At 35.2% G+C, this 19999-nt stretch overlaps 1 protein-coding gene across 4 annotated transcripts in view; it reads right to left on the bottom strand.

Annotated features, from left to right (window-relative positions):
* The window catches only part of PHIP (PHIP subunit of CUL4-Ring ligase complex), a 78129-nt gene that overhangs the window by 36959 nt on the left and 21171 nt on the right, over nt 1–19999 (bottom strand). For all 4 annotated transcript variants that reach the window (XM_087718835.1, XM_087718836.1, XM_087718838.1 and 1 more), the window contains exons 10-17: nt 18604–18674; nt 17861–17961; nt 17730–17770; nt 13376–13474; nt 11587–11740; nt 10582–10716; nt 2851–2979; nt 987–1212 (exon numbers count right to left, since the gene is read on the bottom strand). In XM_087718835.1, coding sequence (XP_087574961.1) covers nt 987–1212; nt 2851–2979; nt 10582–10716; nt 11587–11740; nt 13376–13474; nt 17730–17770; nt 17861–17961; nt 18604–18674 — 956 coding nt within the window. The remainder of the gene's footprint in view (nt 1–986; nt 1213–2850; nt 2980–10581; nt 10717–11586; nt 11741–13375; nt 13475–17729; nt 17771–17860; nt 17962–18603; nt 18675–19999) is intronic.

The following is a 19999-nucleotide window of genomic DNA, read 5'->3' as shown; positions in this document are numbered from 1 at the left end:
ATCTGTTCCTTCTTATGCAAAAAAACACCACCCACCCCACTCCAATGGTAAGGCAGCCTGCCTGATTCCCTTCCCTGCGGTCCATTTAGTGAGGGGTGGCAGGTGAGGGGTGGGAAGTGAGGCGCACTTCTTAGTTTGCAACGGACCTGGAAAGGTAAGAGGCGCGCCTTGCTTCTCCCCCCCACCTGCCACCCCTCGCTACAGGAGCTGCAGGAGGGGGTGATCGCATTGCTGGCCTGCAGCTTTTTGCAGCGGGGTTTATGCACAGGAGGGAAGGATGGGGGGTGGAACACGACAGAGCTGGAAAGGTAAAAGGCGCGCCTCTTCTCCTCCCCCTTCGCTAAAGGGACAGCGGGGAAGGGAACCAGGCAGGCTGCCTTTACCATTGGGGCGAGATGGGCAGTGTTGGGCCGCGAGGCACGCCTCTTACCTTTCCAGGTCCATCACAGTTCTTGCCATTGTGTCCATGGAAGCCCTGGTAAAAAAAATCCTTCTCGCAACTTCAAGTAGTTTGAACTCTTGAGAAGGGGTTTTTTTTTACCAGCGGCTTCCCTGGACACAATGGCGAGGAGCTGGAAAGGTAAAAGGCGTACCTTGCTTCTCGCCTGCCCCAGAAAATAATAAACCCTCCCTTATAATAATCCCAAGGCCATATTTCATGTCTGTCTTATTTTCAGGGAAACACAGTAGGTACCACTTTGGTGGGAAAGTAACAATGTTCTATGTGCCTTGGTGTATAGTCATGCTGCCCACATGATATGGAAGTGCCTTCAGACAACTGTGGCTCCCTCGGCTAAGAAACAAAGCTGAGCTAACACACACACACTCTTAGAATCAGACTGGACAGGGGAAACCTTTACCTTTATTCTTATGCCTTTGGAACTGAAGCTAGTAAGAATGCCCCTCTCAAAAATCCTGGAAAAAAGCCCCTCTCAAAAATCCTGGAAAATAGTAAGGTACCATACAAAGTTAGAAGTTGTACATACCTGAGGATGTTACCCCCATCTGAGGAATAAGCTGCTCTTCTCTACAGTTTTCACGTCCTGGAACTAATCTCTGAAATCTTGATGGATGAGGGTTACCATCAACATCAACCAAAAATGGAGGTGGCATGAGATGTGGTGCCTGTTGTGTCTGTTCATCCAATACAAAATTATTGGCATCACGAATGAGAGGCCGATAATCACTGTGAAAGAACATCTGATCTGCTATCTGTAAATAAAAATACATTTTTAGAATTATAGACTATATGTAATTGAAAGAAAATTTAATAAAGTACATCTGTGACTCAACATCAAAATAGTTATATTGCTAAAGTAACCTTTTATAGATAACTTTCTTTTGTAAAAACCAAATCTAGTTAAGATTTAAGAAATGATTAAATATAGATTGCCATCAGATCAAAAAACTGCTAATTATAGTATAGCAGCTGAATTAATTACACAATTCTTTTATAAAACAGTTTTTAAAATTGAAATTATACATTTGAGAGCCAAGGTCTTCCAAGACAATGAGAAATAGTTCTGCACAGGGATACATAAATAAATACTTATTAATTCTCCATAAAGATATAAACTTGTATAGTAGCAAAATTTGTTCCTAGTGAGCTCCTTTTTCACATCTTTGTTAGCATCTTATTTTATAATGGAATAATGATATATCTGTACATTAAAAAACCTTATATTAAAAAAGTATTTCTGGCAAGAAAAATATGGCAAATTGCTATAAGTGATATAATGGATCTTAGTAACAAGTAATCTTACATCTATTAGTGTAGATGAATTTTAATTACTTATCATTTTTTTAAAAGTTTCAATATAGTTACAGGTAAGACTAGCTCCCTAAAAAAATTGTAATTCAGTTGGCATATTTCAATAATGATAATCAAATAAAAGTTTTAAAGTTTTGCTTATCAAGTTTTGTTTTAAAGTTGTGCATTAGTTATCCTAGGGAATTAGGAGGGTAGCCAATGAAAGAAATTCAAGCTTTATTACAACCTGTTTTCCATAGTTGCAAACTTTTTGAGCAAAATGGAGTTTCTAAATTATTGTGTTTTTTTATTTTTAGAGATGTAGACATTTTGAATTAACTATGTCATTAAAAAGAAATCAATAAAAGTTCAGTTTCCAAGATAGGGGGAAATGACATTTCATTTATAAGGATGTGATCTTTTTATAACAAAGGTTAAAAACAGTTTGAATTTTATAAAAATCCTTGGTATAACACATTCAGGCAATTCTTCTTCATAAACTGAGGGCAGAAGAGAGATCCTGATTAATTCTTGATTCTTTTGGAAGGATTTTGTAATTGGGAATTTATTTCCATGTTTGCATATTTTTCTTCCTTTAGAGAACCTAAGAATCCAGAGTGTCAGTCAGTTTGGATTTAGAATTGGAACCTGATTCTTCCAATCATCTTATTTCTGCATGGAGGTCAGTTTGTGTATTTAAAGATCTTTTTTTTAAAAACTGTTCTAAAATATCATTAGTAATTCCTTTCTTTATGGTTTGAAGGCACTACATTTGAAAGACGTTAAGTTGCCCAACTCCAGCCTAGAACATAGAATTTCCCTAAAGCATTCCTGTAATAGGACACAGCATTCCTGTAATAGTAAATTAAATCTAATATTTATTATTCAATATTATATAACAAAATAATTTTGAGATGTCAGGTGGAACTTCAGAAGCATATTTCTGAGCCATTCATTATAAAAAGAAAAAAAATAAGATTTAATTTGAACAGAATTTGAATGTAACTTTCATTCATACTGGAAATCTACAGTCATTTGATTAAAACTAGCTTGTAAATCTTATGCAAAAATTACAAATCAAACAGTTTCTTGTATAATACCTTATCATATTTGCTACTGGAACCAAATCCAAATATTAAGAGGTGCCCATGGGAATCTGTACATGCAAAATGCTGGCCATCAGGAGAGCACTTGCAGTCAAAAACAGCTCCGTGTCCTTGTCCTTCAATCTGAAATACAGCAGCACATGCATTAGTACTAAGCACCAGAAATCTATCTCATTTTCAAAAATGTGATGCAACCTATTAAAAAGAAAATCCTATTAAATAGAAACAATCAATATATCATTCATTTTGATTTGTAAATGAAATCGAGTTCCCAGAATCAGGAAAACTATGCTTATATTTGATTATGTATAGCGTAAGAAATCTGAAAATTAATTAACTATTGAGGAGACTCATCAAATTAACTTCTGACCAAACCTATCTCACTAAATTTATTTCAAAGTAAACATGTTTAGAATCAGGTTATTTAATTCATTATTAAAATAAGAAGCTGTAAAAGGTGAGGATTCATCCTTGATTAATATAACTTGGAATGGGACAATTTGCTGTGGCCATCTTGCCATAGTCATCTCACCATGGCCAACTTGCTGCGGGCAACTCGCCATGGCCAACTCACCATGGGACAACACAACTCAATCTCCCCTTGTTTCTTTGACATTCTTTTTATTTTTTTCAATGGAAATAATGTCAAAAGAATTGTGGTGGACAACAGTTTTCCTTCGTGGAATTATTCCTTGCGAGATGGCTCCAATGAACTGTTACACAGTGAGTTGGCCATAGTAAGGTGGCCACAGTGAGTTGTCCTAAACCTAAAAGAACCATTGCCTATTTCTTATTTTGTTTTTGTATACTTGAATGAAAACTCTAGCCAGAATTCAATTATTAATAGCAATTTGCCTTTCTGGTTAAAAAAACACAACCCATGGAATGCTGTATAATTTACTCCTTCCCAATGTTTCCAGTGAGATGGTAAGTACATAGCTGAACTAGTTGTTTTTTCAGTTTAATACAAGTTCTATATTTGACTGCTTGCAACCCATCTAAAGAACTCCAAATATTTTAAAAAGAATTTTACCTGATACCTGATTTTCTGTTTTCCACTTCCATTAATCCAGAACAAATGGGTTTTTGTTTTTCCCTGTAACCTGTCAATCAAGCACAGGTGACCAATCACCACTCTGAACTTTCATACCCTACTAATATTCCTAGCTGCCAATAATTTTGGTAGCAGTAAGCAAGTATTTGTTCTGCCTATCTGTGGAAAGGCTGTGAAATGCAGAAATGCACTTAAAAGGGAGTAAAAATTTCCTTCTAATCAAGTGCGTATTAAAATCCCAGGGGGGGGGGATGATAAGGAATCCTTTCTCTTACTATAAAGTTAAGGATTTGACAAAATAAACTGTACTAGGTTATATATTATGTGAGATTCAGGTAGTCTACTAAAACCTCATGATTTTAATAATGCTAGATTATATCTGAATATATAGAAGTTTGCAAGAAAGTTAGGTGTGCTTCAAAGTTAACAATAAATCAAAGTAACAAAGAGACCATATTTCTACTTGTATCAAATGGAACTGATTTCCAAGTAATACAGTATGGATTTAAAAAAAGTTCCTATTCATTATTCTTTACAAGTCTTGTCCATGTAGTTCCCAGTTGTGACTCAGACAAAAAAAATCCCTAATAGGAAGAAAGGGGCATATTTTGATTTATTTTTCCCTTGTGTACCAGAAGTTTTTAAAAATCCCTTAAAATTGTAGCATTTTTGCCTATAAAATGCGCTGTGCATGTCGTATAGGTTTTCCTATGCCGCATCTTATGCAATGTAATTAATTTCCTATTTTTAAATAATTTGGAGCCCAGGTATTACTTTATTTTAATATAGCTCCAACAAATCAATAAAATCAAATAATTATCTCTCTATAACAAAACAAGAAGTGATCTGTGTTGGTTTTGTTACAGTACACATATTTGTATAAAAGTTGTATGGCTATTTTTACTTATTTTGGAGTTGCAAAAAAAACCCTAGCAAATCATAGAAAAGTATTTTTGCCAAAAAAAAAAAAAAAAGTTGAAAGAGCAGATAGATCACATTATATTACTCTAATCTATAAGATGGAGTTTAAAAATTGTTCCAAGTACCAAAGATTCAGTCCAATCTGTCATACAATTTACAACTTTCTATTGAGAACTACAGTGGATATATAAAGTCTACACACCCTATTAAAATGCCGGGTTTTTTTGAGATGTTAAAAAAAATCAAACCAAAATAAATCACTTTAGAATTTTTCCACCTTTAATGTAACATATAGGTTGTATAATTCAACCGAAAAACAAACTGGAATCTTTTAGGGGGCTAAACAGCAATAAAAAATGTACAATAGTGTAGTTGCATAAGTGTGCATACTCTCTTACAATCAGGGACATGGCTATGTTCAGAACTAACCAATCACATTCAAACTGATGGTAAATAGTCAGTATACATCTGCCAACAATTAAAGTGACTCTGATCAAATCCATAAAAGTTCAGCTGTTGTGTCAGGATTTTTCTGACATCTACTCTCAGTTGCATTTTACAGGAAAGCCATGGTGTGCAAACAGTTTACAAATCATCAAAGGGCTCTCATTATTGGAAAGTATCAGTCAGGAGAAGGGTACAACACCCCCCCCCCCAATGCATTTGATATATCATGGAACACAATGAAGATGGCCATCAAGAAGTAGAGAAAATATGGCACAACAATGACATTACCAAGAACTGGATGTCCCTCCAAAATTGATGAAGAAAAAGAAAAAACTGGTCCAAGAGGTTATCAAGAGGCCTACAACATTACAGCAGCTGCAGGATTTTTTGGCAAGTACTAGTTATATACTATGTAACAATCTCTGATATTCCTCATATACCCAGGCTGTAGGGTAAGGTGGAAAGATCAAAGTTTTTTTCTTACAAAGAATAAACATCCAAGCTTGTCTACATTTTGCAAAACCCTACCTCAAGTCCAACAAAAACCTATAAGAAAATGTGTTATGGTTGGATGAGACCAAGGTTGAACTTTTTGGCGCTAATTCAATGGTGGGTTCCGGATCAAGTTCCAACCGGTACGGTTGCAACGGGCTCGGCATCACCCACATGGACACGCAAGGTGCGCGCATGCATCATACTTGCCTGCGATGCCTCCGCAAGCCTCTGCGATACTCCAGCTACTCAGCGGAGTGGAGCGCTGTACATGCCATGTGCATGTGCGGAAGCACCGAAGGCTTAAAGGACAGGTAAGGAGCTCGGGCAGGCGGGCCCTCTGGAGCTCCGTACTGGAACGGTACCCAGTGCTCCAGGAAGGCTCCCGCATGCCCGTACCGGGGTGTACTGCCTGCAATCCACTGCCCTAATTCCAAAAGTATGTTAGGCATAGAAACCAACACTGCACATCACCAAAAGTACACCATACCCACAGTGAAGCACAATCGTGGCAACATTATACTTGGAGCTGCTTTTCTCAATGGGAATTGGGGCTTTAGGCAAAGTGGAAGGAGTTATGAACAGTTCCAAATATTAGTCAAATTGGGCACAAAACATCCAGGCCTGTGCTAAAATGCTGAAGAGGAATTTCAACTTTCAACACAACAGCAACCCAAAGCATACCTCCAAATCAACAAAGAATCAACAAAGAAAAACATCTAAGTTTTGGAATGGCTCAGCCAGATCTTGGATTTGAATCCAATTGAAAAACAGCGGGGTGACCTAAAGAGAGCTGTGCACAGGAGATGTTCTCACTATGTAACATGTAGTGCTTTTGCAAGAAAAAGTGGGCAAAGATTCCAAAGGCAAGATGTGGCATGCTGATAAGATTCCTACCCCAGAAGATTGAATGTTGTCACAAAACCAAAAGGTGTTTCAATAAAGTATTAATTTAAGTATGCACATTCATGCAAATGAATTATTATATATTATTGTTATCCTTAAAAGATTTCAGTTTTTAAAATTGAAATTGGATTGTAAAGCTTCAATGTTATGTTAAAGAAATAAAAAAATTCTGAAGTAATTAATTTTTTTACATCTCAAAAACCTGGTATTTTAATAAGGATGTAGCTTTTTATATCCACTATAACTCGCACATAGAAAATGAAACAAAAGATGAAGAAAAATAAGGCAAGTTTAATGTCCTTCCCTCATCTCTTAAAATTATACATACCCTGAGCTTTCTTAGATGAAAAAAAATAAAAATAAAAATGGCTAACTTCTTCCATGAATTTTTAAAAACAAACCCTAAAATGCTCTTCTCAGTATCCTCCAGATTTAAAAAGTTATAATGCAAGAAACTGCCTTCTATCAAATTGCTTCATTATATCTTCTGTACTGATTGGTGAATAAAGTGCAGAAAGAACAGTTTTTCAATAATAGTGCATTGTTTATGGACACACCTTAGAAAGGTTCTTAAAAGTCATGAAAATAATTTTTTATTCTTAGAAACTAAAATTGAGATATCAACAAGTTCCTTCTCTTCTCCTACAACATGAACCAAGTAAATGCATATTCACACATAAGGAAAATAAGTCTACATACAGGAAGCTTATTCATGTCTCAGCTTGTTAAGACTGACTGCATTCCATATACCGTATTTTTCAGTCTATAAGACATACTTTCTCCTCCCTCCCAAAAAACTGGATGGAAATGTCTGTGCATCTTATAGTTTGAATGTTGTTGAAGCCCCACCCAACTGCCAGTCCCCACCCTTTGGCCTCTGCCTCCCACCAATTTGTCTCCTTGCAGCAAACAGCCTGGTGAGCTTCAACACAGCCCGATTTAGCACGAACAGCTGATTGGCAGTTGGATTGGCCTCCCGGAATACCGACAATCAGCTGTTCCACGCTGCGGCCAAAAATGAGATTCGGCGGGGTCGAAAATGGGGTGCCAGGGAGGTGGCCGCAATGGGAGGTAGCAATCCCTGCTGCCTGAAACAGCTGGTCAGTAGTATTCTGGGAGGCTGATCCAATCGCCAATCAGCTGCTCATGCTAAATCAGGCTGTGCTGAAGCTGACCAGGCTGTTTGCTGCAAGGAGGCCAATTGCTGGGAAGCAGAGACAGATGTTTTTTTGTTGTTTTCCTCCCCAAAAGCTAGATGTGTCACTTCTAGTCCAGAGCAATTTATAGTTCAAAAAATATGGTACTAATTTTTTTACTTTCTGCTTCTTTTTCTAAATAGTGACTACTGCTACAGTAAAATTTAAGAAATTCTTGTTATAATGCAATCTAATGAATTAACTTTATAAATATAAAAAGTAGTGAAGAACTTAAGAAATGTTCATATTTTTAATATAAAAGCTAGGGCTCATAACTGCAGTAATTTATTTGGAAAGCCATTATTAAAATATAAAGATGTATTATAAGTAATATTGACAGCTTAAACTATTCTATTGCCACCAGCATAAGTAATATGTATGACTAAACATTATAAGGGCAAGATTTTAATGTAGTGGTGTTCTCCAAAACTCAGCCTGTTGTGACTCTAAGCATCCTGCTATTTCTTAAAATGATTGACTTTTTCAAGTATCCATTTCTAAAGAAATGTTTAAAAAACAAGCAAATTTGATCTAAACTCAACAGATTCATGACGACATGAATCCAGATGAGTTTATGAAGCATATTTCTCCTCTATGATACATTTATATTCACAGTGCTGAATCCAAGGGAAAAAAACCATTAAGAACTTTTTTCTACTTCATATTTCAGAGTTCCTATTTTCAACTGAGGTGGTACTCAGAAGATACATCTGATTGCCCAGTTTAATAAGTTTAACTTCATGTGACGTTTGCCATATGAAGATGATGCACATTTATTTGGCACATCTGGCTAACTTTATAGCTTGAAAGATAAAACTAGGTCAGGCCTGGCTAGAGCCAGCGTAATGTAAGCAGTATCACCGGATAAGCTACCTTTCCACTTGTATTGTGTGGAGCTTGCAAAACAGCTTTTGTCGAAAACAGCAAAACCCTATTGACACTACTGATCTAATGGGAGAGACTAACAGAGGATACAGGGGTTGTAAACCAGTTTAGGAAGCAAACAAACATACTGGAAAGAAAGTACCAGCAAACCACTTCTATACTGTTGCCAAGAAAATCACATGGTCATAACCATTGAGCCACTGGGATACAAGCTACTTAGTACGACATCTTTACCATAAATATTCAATGCAACAGGCCTTCCCTTTATGTGGAATATAAATAGAGGTACAGAACTAAGGTCAAGTGATGTCTTACAATTATTAATGCGCTAATAACACTGATTAGCAATCAAAATATTGAATAGTTCATGCCTAAAGCAAATTGTACTGCTACATTTACATCAAATTTATGATAACACCCCCCAACTGCAAAAGCAAAACCCTACAATTAAAAACACAATTTTATTTTGCCTATTCATATGTATATATTTCTCAACAACAAAAAAACAAAATAGTGAAAAATGCAAACTATTTTGTCAGTAACAATGAGATAAGGAATTACCTTGTGCACCAGAAGCTTCTGCTTGATTTACAAAAACCCATTTGCTCTGAATTAGTAGATAGTGTACAATCCAAGGACAATTTAAAATTATAACATTTCAACACTTTTTTAAATATGGAATTCATCAAGATACAAGATACATATATACAAACTAGAAAGGGGACACATAGTTGTGGTTCTTTACGTGCCTGGATTAAAACCGTTAGAAATAAAATTGTGCTAGACAAATAGAACATGACAATTTTTGTCTATTATATCTCAGCTTAATAAGCCATAGCATGAACTATTTTTTTTGTATATATTGAGCTAATTTGCTTTATTCTTTGAGTAAGCAATGGTTAATACAGGAAACCTAAACAATTTATAATTTCTTGGCTCCACCTAAACCATGGCTATCAAATAGAGGTGTAAAGTCTTTGGATCTAAAGCAAACAAAAATGCTATTGGTCTGGTATGGACATGCTCATAACCAGACCCAGTATTTATCTGTCAACAATCCTTTTGAAGAACTGCATCTTTTCCTGAACTTTTAGGCAGCTGCCTGGGCTCAGGAAAATACATGCTTTCACATTCCCAAGATAATTGAAATTGTTGTGAGGGGTTAAACTGTACTTTTATGATTATATATTGAATTGTGGTTGTGCTTATAGTTGGGGTTAATTATAAACATTGCTAATTGATGTGCAACTTAAATGAAGACACTCCGTTCAGGTCTTCACAGAGTGAGCAAAATTATGAAGTTCCTCCTCATCACTTACTGGGCAAGGATGGGGGAGGGCTTCACAACTTTTTCCCCAATTTCTTTCACACACAAAAAGGCCCAAAGTTTACATTGTCCATATTTAATCCAAGCTATAAATTATATCTGAATAGACTGGGGATTAAATATACATAGCAGGATGCAAAAGTTCAACTAATACTATGACTAAAGCCATTATTCCTCCTTTTGCACATTCCAGATATTCTGGCAATTTTGGGAGAACACAAAATTGGAGCTAGCTATTCTACTGGTATATCTTATTACCCAAATGATAAAGAGGATCTCCCAAGAGGAGTAGCATTAAATTTTATTCTTGGGATTACTATTATTAATAATTTGAACTGTTTAATCGCCTATTCAAAATATTTAAAGAAAAAAAGATACTTTTTAAATTGTTTACTATGAATGATTAAACATTTACCATACAACTCTGTCATTTTGCATTAGATTAATAACAGATAGAACAAGCTTTTGTAAGACATTAATACAAATAATATATTTACCATATTGAAGTATGAACGAATTTTTGTTCCCTTTGCCAAATCCCATACTATAACATTTCCATCATGACCAGCAGAGAAGAGAACCCTGGGATCAAAAGGGTGACTTTCAAGTACAAATACTTCATCTTCATGACCCTAGAATAATGTTTTATAAGTTAGAAATAAAATTCAGTTAAAGACATTGAACTATTTTACTAAATCAAAAAATAACCAGTCAGCCAATAAACCAAAGAAGGGATATTGCAGGATAGAAGAATAGAAGAAAAGTATCAATTGTCAATTTTCCCTATTTGCAATATACAAATTTTTATCAACAAAATGCTGTTCAGTTCAGCAAGAACTTCAGCTGTAGGAACTACTAGAATATAATTAAATAGTAGGATTTCTAATAGTGAATGTTCTTTGAACCCTCCACTATAACCTGATGTAAAATGTACAATTACCCCAACTTGGTTCCCCTGCCAGCAGGACTGTCCAAACAAATAAGAGAAAATCTATCAATAGTTCAATAATAAGGTAAACCATAATCTCTATCCAGTTTCTCTAGTAAAAGGACAGAATTTGAAACCAGGTCTCCAGCATTAATTCTCATCCATTGCAAGGATTCTCAATTCATTTAATTATACCTGCTGGCAAGAACCACCAAAAAGAATCAAACAAACAGTGTACACTAACATGTTTATTTTATCACAATAAGCTAGAATTCTAAAGAATGCTAGTTTATCATTACATGTAAATTAGCTTTGCCTCCAATATATACAATATCTAAAATGTTTATTTTCATGCATAAACACATAAACTGTTAAGTTTATCATACTGTACCTCCAAAAAATCATGCAAAAAACTCAAGAATGTGTTGTTTTTTTAAAAAGATTTTACTGTATAATACTTTGAAATTTAAATTCTATACTAAATGTACAATCAAAACACCTCATTTTAATTGATTATAATTACTGTTTGAAGACAGCTATTTCCAGAAAATAAATCCTCTTATTATTTCATTACCAGTAAAACATGAGTAAGTTGACCAGTGAAGGAATTCCAAACTTTCAAAGTCATGTTGTTAACTGCAGTAATAACAGAGTTGTCATGACGATCCCATGCCACCATAGTGACTTTCAATTTTGTAATTTTGTCTTCTACTCCTTGTAGGGTTTGTCTACAATGAAGAATTAACAGAAAATAGAAGCATTATACCAATGAGAAAATTTCCAAAATATATTTAAATTTTTAAAAGTTTTAGTTGATGATTATAACAATATCAATATTAGGAATGAGATACAAAAGATTACTGGACAGAACAATCACCATAACTATGCAAGTCCCACTAGTTCATATGGATCAAAGTAGGGAAGCATTTAGTTCCCTGCTGCCATGGCTTACAATTTGTACCTTATTTTTCGGTGTATAAGACGCACCTAGCTTTTGGGGAGGAAAACAAGGGGAAAATATCTGTCTCTGTCTCCCAGCAATTTCCCTCCTTGCAACAAACAACAAACAGTATAGACAATATATACACTGTTTGTAGTGTTACATTTCAGACTATACTTGTACAGATGCTGTTAAAATTGATGTGGCTTTCTGGAAGTATACATTATTCTCTGCTATTTAAAAGAAGAGACAATAATACTGGGCCTCTGCAGATCAAGCATTTATTTTAAAAAGCTTCTTCATTTTGTTAAGCTGGCTAGAATAATAATAAAGCAGTCTTTAAAAAATAGGTCTAATAATTTGAACATTCTATAGGTATTTATAGTTATTGACTTACCTCCTTGCAGCAAACAGCCTGATTAGCACAAGAAAAAATATCTGCCTCTGCCTCCAAGCAATTTGCCTCATGAAGCAAACAGCAAGTTTCACTTTCAATTTCTCCAGATCATCAGCTGTTTCAAGCTGCAGGGATTGCTATAGCCTATTGCAGCCTCCGCAAGCCCCCATTTGCTTCAAGGAGGTAAATTGTTGGGAGGCAGAGGCCAAAGGGTTGGGGCTGGTGGGTGGGTGGGGTTACATTCAGTATATAAGACACACCCAAATTTTCACCCTCTTTTAGGGGGGGAGAGGAGTCTTATACTCCGAAAAATACAGTAATTACTGTGCCCTATTACCCAAGAGATGGCAAATGGAGACTTAAGCAAGACTAGCACTTTTATTCATTCATAAAGCTACTGTAGAAGAGTAGGTTCTTATCTATCTGTTCACACCTGTGCCTATCTATGGCCCTATGTGAGAGGAACTGGAGCACTTGGCAAGTTTGCAATTCAATCTGCTGGGTTTCAGGCAAAACCTGGCTTTGAGAACTGGTCAACTATATCTTCCAGGGCCCCCAATGCATTTGTGTAACAGAACTACTGCCTCCTACCCATCTTTACCCGGCAGCGTATCTAAACAGTCTGTGTTTATTTGTATTTTTTACATCACCATGAAATTGACAGTAAACCCATCTTTGTGTTACTGCTAACTAAATCACCCATAACTAAAAGCTGTGTCATATTTGGTCCTTCTTATTTTCTTTCTTCTTGAAATGACAGCAAGGGAACTGTGATTCTAGAAGTAGAACAAAACTTCTAAATTCTGTAAAATCTCATCTACTTATCTCTCCATCTCACCCATCATGCTTTCAAGATAACAACCTTGTTTCCTAAGAGTCAGGAATTCACTACACCAACTACAAACTCAAAATTGAAAGAACTCTTGGAAATAGTCCTAGTTTGTTCCCTTATCACAAAATTATTTCTACCTTAACATCAGTAACAGAAAACTATATTATATGTAGGTAAATACAAAAATAGTTTACCCTGAGGGGCGGGTAGCCATATCCAGTAAAATGCTTTTCCATTCCCTTCTCTTGAACATCCAGATACGTGCTGTTCCATCACGACTTCCACTCACAAATCTAAAAAGAGAGATAAAATATATCCTCATACAGTGTATGTTTTCCTGTGAAAACATTTAGAACTGATCATAGAAATCCAAAATGTAGTCTAGTGATATTAGGCCATATAATTAATTTACAGGTTCATAAATTTTAGGAACCAAATGAGTGGGATTAAAACACAAGGATATCCAAGTGTTTTCTGGTGAAGTGAAACTCCTGGAAGAAAAGTAGGAAATCAAAGAAGGTAATACAGACAAGTACCAGGAAATGAGTCAGTGACTCTGTGTAGAAAAGAATTCAGAAACATAAAAGGCAACAGAGTACAGGTAGTCCTAGACTTACAACAGTCCACTTAATGACTATTCCAAGCTACAATGGCACTGAAAAAAGTGCCATGACCATTTTTAATCTTATGACTTAATGTAACAACTGCAGAGATTCACTTCACAAATGTGGCAATAAAAGTCATAATACGGAGCAAAACTCACTTAACAAATTTCTCTTTTAGCAACATAGATTTTGGGCTTAATTGTGGTTGTAAGTTGAGGACTACCTGTATTACAGTTTTTTAAATTGTTATTATTTTTCAATAATTTATGAAATTGGTAAGGATATTAAACTACATATGGACTTTGGTAATTACTTAAATGACAGCAGCTACAACTTTTTAAAATTAGTTTATAAATAGTAATTATAAGGAAACTGTTGCTAGTTCAGAAAAATTACCAGCAACAGAATTCAAGATCAATTCTTTATCATTATCCCTGGGTTCCATTTCTTTCTATTTCAAAGTGCAGGTGTTATCCCACAAAGCCCTCAACAGCTTTTCATATCGTGGCTTTGATACTAAGGTTCATGAAAGACTGCCTGTTACAAATAAACCTACACTATTATTAAACACTTCACTAGAAATCATGACCAGTATTATTTTGGTTTTTGAAAATGAGAAAATAACACACCAGATATTTTAAAGCTGTGAAATGCTGATAGGGAAATACTCTTGCCTATTGATTATCCTGTGTTTGGTGACCTTGAAACTATAGTCAAGAGTATTATTATTTATTTAAGTATCTAATCAACTATAGACATTAAAAAGATTTTTAACAGAATATGTTATTATCAATGTTTATATAATACTGCTATTCCTTCTACTTAAAAGAACAAACCAGCAGAAAAAAAACATAATAGTTTTTAATTTAATTTTACATATTCACATGTAGTTAATATGTGTTTCTTGCATAACACTCCCCACACATAGATCATTTCCATTTCCCATTTTTAAAGAAGGATCATAATCCTTCTTAAAGTGTGTGTGTGCGCACATGCACGTGTAAAACAACACAAACTACAGCATGCATGAACCACTTGAAAAATTCTTACTCACAAAATACATAATTTTCCCTATATGGAGAGAAATGTTCCTAGGTCCATGTAAATGGGACCTGATTAACTATGATTCAAGATATGAAAAGGGCATGTTTTGATTCCTGTTTTGAAGGCAAACTTATTCAATTCAAATTGCTTGAACATTCAATTTGGGGGAAAAATATTCATTGGAAAGATATATTGAGGAAACAGTAAAACACATTTAGTTGCCTTATACTTTGGCATGAAAAAAGTACCAAATAAGCTTGCTTATTTGGTACCAAGGTGGCGCAGTGGTTAAATGCAGCACTGCAGGCTACTGCTAGATCAGCAGGTCAGCGGTTCAAATCTCACCGGCTCAGGGTTGACTCAGCCTTCCATCCTTCCGAGGTGGGTAAAATGAGGACCCAGATTGTTGGGGGCAATATGCTGACTCTCTGTAAACCGCTTAGAGAGGCCTGAAAGGCCTATGAAGCGGTATATAAGTCTACTGCTATTGCTATTGCTATTGCTATATTCCAGGTTTCCTGGAATAGATTTTGAAAACATTCCCTAACATCTTCTAAGATAAATTGTCTGGAAATTGACCAGCAAATTAAAATTGTGCAGAAACGATGCAGAAAATTCCAAATTAAAAGCAAACGTTTTCAAAACCAATGTGAAAAATTATTTTCCACTTGATTTGTAACAGTAGCATTTATTTCCCGCCTTTTTATTTTAAAAAATAATTGAAGGTGGTGAGCACATACAATACTCTTTCCTCCTAGTTTTGTCACAATAACAACTGTCAGGTGAATTGGGCTGAAAGAAAGTGACCATTAGGCATGAGAGTGAATAGTTACCTTGCTTTTCTAGAATAGTGTTCAATAATTTAGAAACGTGACACCATTGGATAAAAAACTAGGCAATTAAGGTTGTCCCTGACTTACAACAGTCCACTTAGTGATCATTAAAGTTACAACAGTACTGAAAAAAGTGATTGTCCATTTTTCAAATTTACGACCACTGCAGCATCCCATGATCATGTGATCAAAATTCAGACACTCAGCAACTAGCTCATATTTATGACGGTTGTGGTGTCCTGGGGTCATGTGATCACCTTTTGAAAACTTCTGACAAGCAAAGTCAATGGGGAAACTAGATTCACTTGACAACCGTGTTACTAACTTAACACTTGCAGTGATTCACTTAACAACCATGGTAAGAAAGGTTGCAAAATGGAACAAAACTCACTTAACAAATGTCTCACTTATCAATAGAAATTTTTGGCTCAATTGTGGTCATATGTCAAGGACTACCTGTATTACAAACTTGGGGTAGTTGGCTTGGCAAATACCTTCTTGGGAGAAAATCCCTTCATCACTATTATACTTCAAATATGCAATCATGACTCAATGGTAATATTTTAATAGAATGGCATCATGAAAATATCTCACAAATATAGGTAATCCAAAGAAGGTGGAACAGAGAAAGTAGATTTCACAACCTTGTTACCCCTAATCTTAAAAAATATTTTAAAAAACGAACAGCCATAAGAAATAAACCTTGTCATAGTTTAATTTACTTTGTCATTGCATCTCGTACAATGAAGTTAAATGCCATCTTTAGTGTACATTATAACTATAAAAATAACAACACAAATACACATCCTTCACATTCTATATAATTGAATTGAAAACCCGATATTGCATTAATATTGCACTATACGGTAGAATTCAATATAGTTACTGCCTTGGGATAGAAGCTGTTTTTCAGCGTATTTGTCCTTGTTTTTATTATCCTGTACCGTCTGCCAAATGGTAATAGTTCAAAAAAAGGTGACCAGGGTGAGAGGGATCTTTAAGAATGTTTTGAACTTTCTTAAGGCAGCGGGATCTATATAAAGCTCTCCCAAAGAGGGGAGAGGGCAACCAATGATCATCTGGACAATAATGTTAACCCTCTGGAGTGCTGTCCTATCTGCCACTGCGCAATTGGCAAACCATACACAGGTGCAGTAAGTTAAAATATATAAAATATATTTATATATAATATAAAATAAACTATGGTACAGTGGTAGAAGGTCAAACATAATCATGCCAAATGAGGCTTCATCCAATAGCATGGACTAGGTTTAACAGCCTTCAACCCATATTCAGAGTGAGGGTTAAATTAAATTCCCAGTTGTGTAATATTCCATTAGCACAAGAGAGAGCAAAATTAGGATTTGTAACAGGCTGCCGAAAAGAAGTTGTAAGCTGAAAAATTGAATGAAGACCAAAGCAGGATTTAACAAGGTGATAAAACTGATCAAATCATTCAAATCCCCTTGGCATCCTTTAAATAAAGAAATGATGTTACAATGTTTTTTGTGCCTACTGCAAATCCTGGTGTACTGAAGATCTCAAATCTTCATATCATTTTATAGCTACCCGATTTGATGTATGACTTCAAAACAGGTTTCTGCTTTAACAGTATGCTTTTATTGAAGCTTTTTCAAATCAAAGCACCTTTTCAAGCTTGGCACAATCCTACCTATCCATGCAAGAATAAAAAGAAAGTATCAATAAAATTAATGAAGGCTTTCTTACAACACCTTTCAGAAACAAAGTTTGTTGTGAAATATGTATCTATAAGTATCTTTCTCATAAACAAACCTTAGGCTACTTCAGTAATTCAGCCAAAATCAGACACTGAATCTATCAATTATTAAGTAAAGCACAATATCACGTACATGTAATGGGAAATAACTTCCATACTATATAAACTATGTTGCAGTATGCAAAATTAAAAAAATGCTCAAAGTATATCTAATTATATAATTTGATAATTAAATCAGCATGTTGAACGTTAACAATTATGTAACAGTACAGTTTTCATAAAGGTAGTTCAAGAGAACATGAGATTCATATATAAATAATTTGCTTACCGATTACTGGTATTAGAAAACTGAATGCTGTCCACTTTGTCCTGTGTGAACAAGAAAAAAATTAACAACATAACTATAGGTTATTAATTTACTTCAAACAAAGAGCTAAACAATTTAGAGAAGGTATTTACAGTATGAAACTCCAACTCTGAGATCTTCTCTGGCTGACCTGATCCAAAGAAATAAACCCTAATGATATGATCTGTACTTCCGGTGGCCAGAAACATTCCACCTAAAGAAAAGCAAACATAAAAGAAATATCACTATATCAATTTGCCAAGGAGATTTACTATAATACTATAATCTCAAACCATGTTCTTTTAATATTAGTTCCATTCAACTGCAAACATGCAGTATATCACACTGACTCTCTACTACAATCATACATCTGTTTCCCCTAATTTATTCCAGGGTGCTTCTCCCATGAAGAAACAAAACATGACTAAAATTATTTTTATTACACAATGGGTTTTCAGCTAAGTATTAGAATTCAAGATAGCAAGATGGATTCAGATACTATTACATAATTATTTCTAAACTTTCATAGGCACCAGCTAATTGAGAACCAGCAGAAGGTTAAGTGAAAACGCAATGGGTGGGCCTTTCTCTTGGTCAAACAACCTACCAAATAGGATTGTTGTGAAAAAACTGTGGAAGGACTATATGTATGTCACTTTCAGCTGTCCAAAGAAAAGCAGGATAGAAATGCAGGTAAAGCGCTTATGCATCAGTTAAGAATCATTTGGGGATTAACAGGAATAAGATCATAGTGGGAATTTTTGAATTATAAATATTATATATTATAAATAATTATATTTTTTCATTATATTCAGGTAATACAATTAATTTTGGGGAGAATAATTGTGCAATTTACCAGCGCTAAATGAAGAGCAGATCATTTGGACTCCAGGTCTTGGCCGTTCTGTAAACTTTGTTGGCCTTGGACTGCAAAGATTTAAATATATATAATTAAATATATTAAAGTGATTTAAAATAACTGAATTAAACAGTAATTATTACAAGAGTAAACTAAATATGAGCAAACATTTCTGAGAGAAAGTGAATGAGAACCTCTTTCAAAGTTTCTGTTTTAGATTTGTTTATCATTTATAATAGGATTTATTATAGATAAAAATGTGATAGATAGATAGATAGATAGATAGATAGATAGATAGATAGATAGATAGATAGATAGATATAGACAGACAGACAGACAGTTTCCCTGAAAATCAGACCTATCCCAAAAATAAACCCTAGTAAAGGGGTGGGTGTGGTCAACATAGCAGGCGATAAGCAGGCGTGGGCCAATAGTGTCTGGCAGCAACTGCAGCCTATGCAACACAAGCGAACTGAGTACCTATAAAGCAGTAGACAGAAGTAGAGGCGCAGGAGATCCAAACATACTGTGTAGGTAAGAAAGCCAAGTGGTGGTGGGCCAGAGCGGCAAGCAGACACAAGCTCATCTTCATATCTCTTAGCTTGCCTGCAGCCTGCACAGTGCGTTGGGACTGCCTGCCTTCCACTCCATGCCCTCCGCTCTGTGCAGTCCTAGAGTGCGCCAACCAAGGGACCGGTAGGCTGCTGTAGCTGCTGCCAGATACCGTCAATCCCTGTGTGCTTGCTGGCTATTGTCTGTGTGCCAGGGAGTGAGGCACTCAGCTGGGCTGATCACCCTGAAAGCATGTTTCCCCAAAAATAAGACCTAGTGCTTTGGGATCGGGCAAAAGAAAATAAGATTGAGCCTTATTTTGGGGGAAGCACGGTAGACAGACAGACAGCAAAAGCCAGTGTATTTTATAGTCAAAATAGCTTGGATTTCATTACATTACATGCCTCATTACAGCTATTACATATGCTAAAAACTAAGGAAGAGCAACACTGTTAATTCCAAATACTGCATTAATTGTCCAAGAAGGACTAGAAATATTTTTATACTCAAAATAGCTTAGATTTAAAGATATTTTATGACTGGAGGAAACTTCAATATCCCCAACTGGCATTAACATTTTGATTTATTCCCATTGAATTAAACTAAAACCCCATGGACCTCTGCAGGATATAAAAACTATTGAACTATATACACTGCACACCCACAAAGGATTTCAGCCTTTTTATATTCTCTGATATGTCTATCTATTGTATATCTCTGAATATCTGTTGACATATATCTAAACCCCACCTTTTCAGTGCTCTATCATAGGAAAACTAAAGTCTACTCATTTAAATATATTTAAATCATTAATTTAAATTATGTTCAACTTAGTCTATTT

This window comes from Thamnophis sirtalis, unplaced genomic scaffold, assembly GCF_051295495.1.
Source record: "Thamnophis sirtalis isolate CommonGarterSnake01/CBP01778 unplaced genomic scaffold, rThaSir2_p1.2 scaffold_6, whole genome shotgun sequence".
Taxonomy (NCBI): Eukaryota; Metazoa; Chordata; class Lepidosauria; order Squamata; family Natricidae; genus Thamnophis; species Thamnophis sirtalis.
Note: the sequence above shows the minus strand (reverse complement) of the source record. Positions and strands in the feature narration are given on the sequence as shown.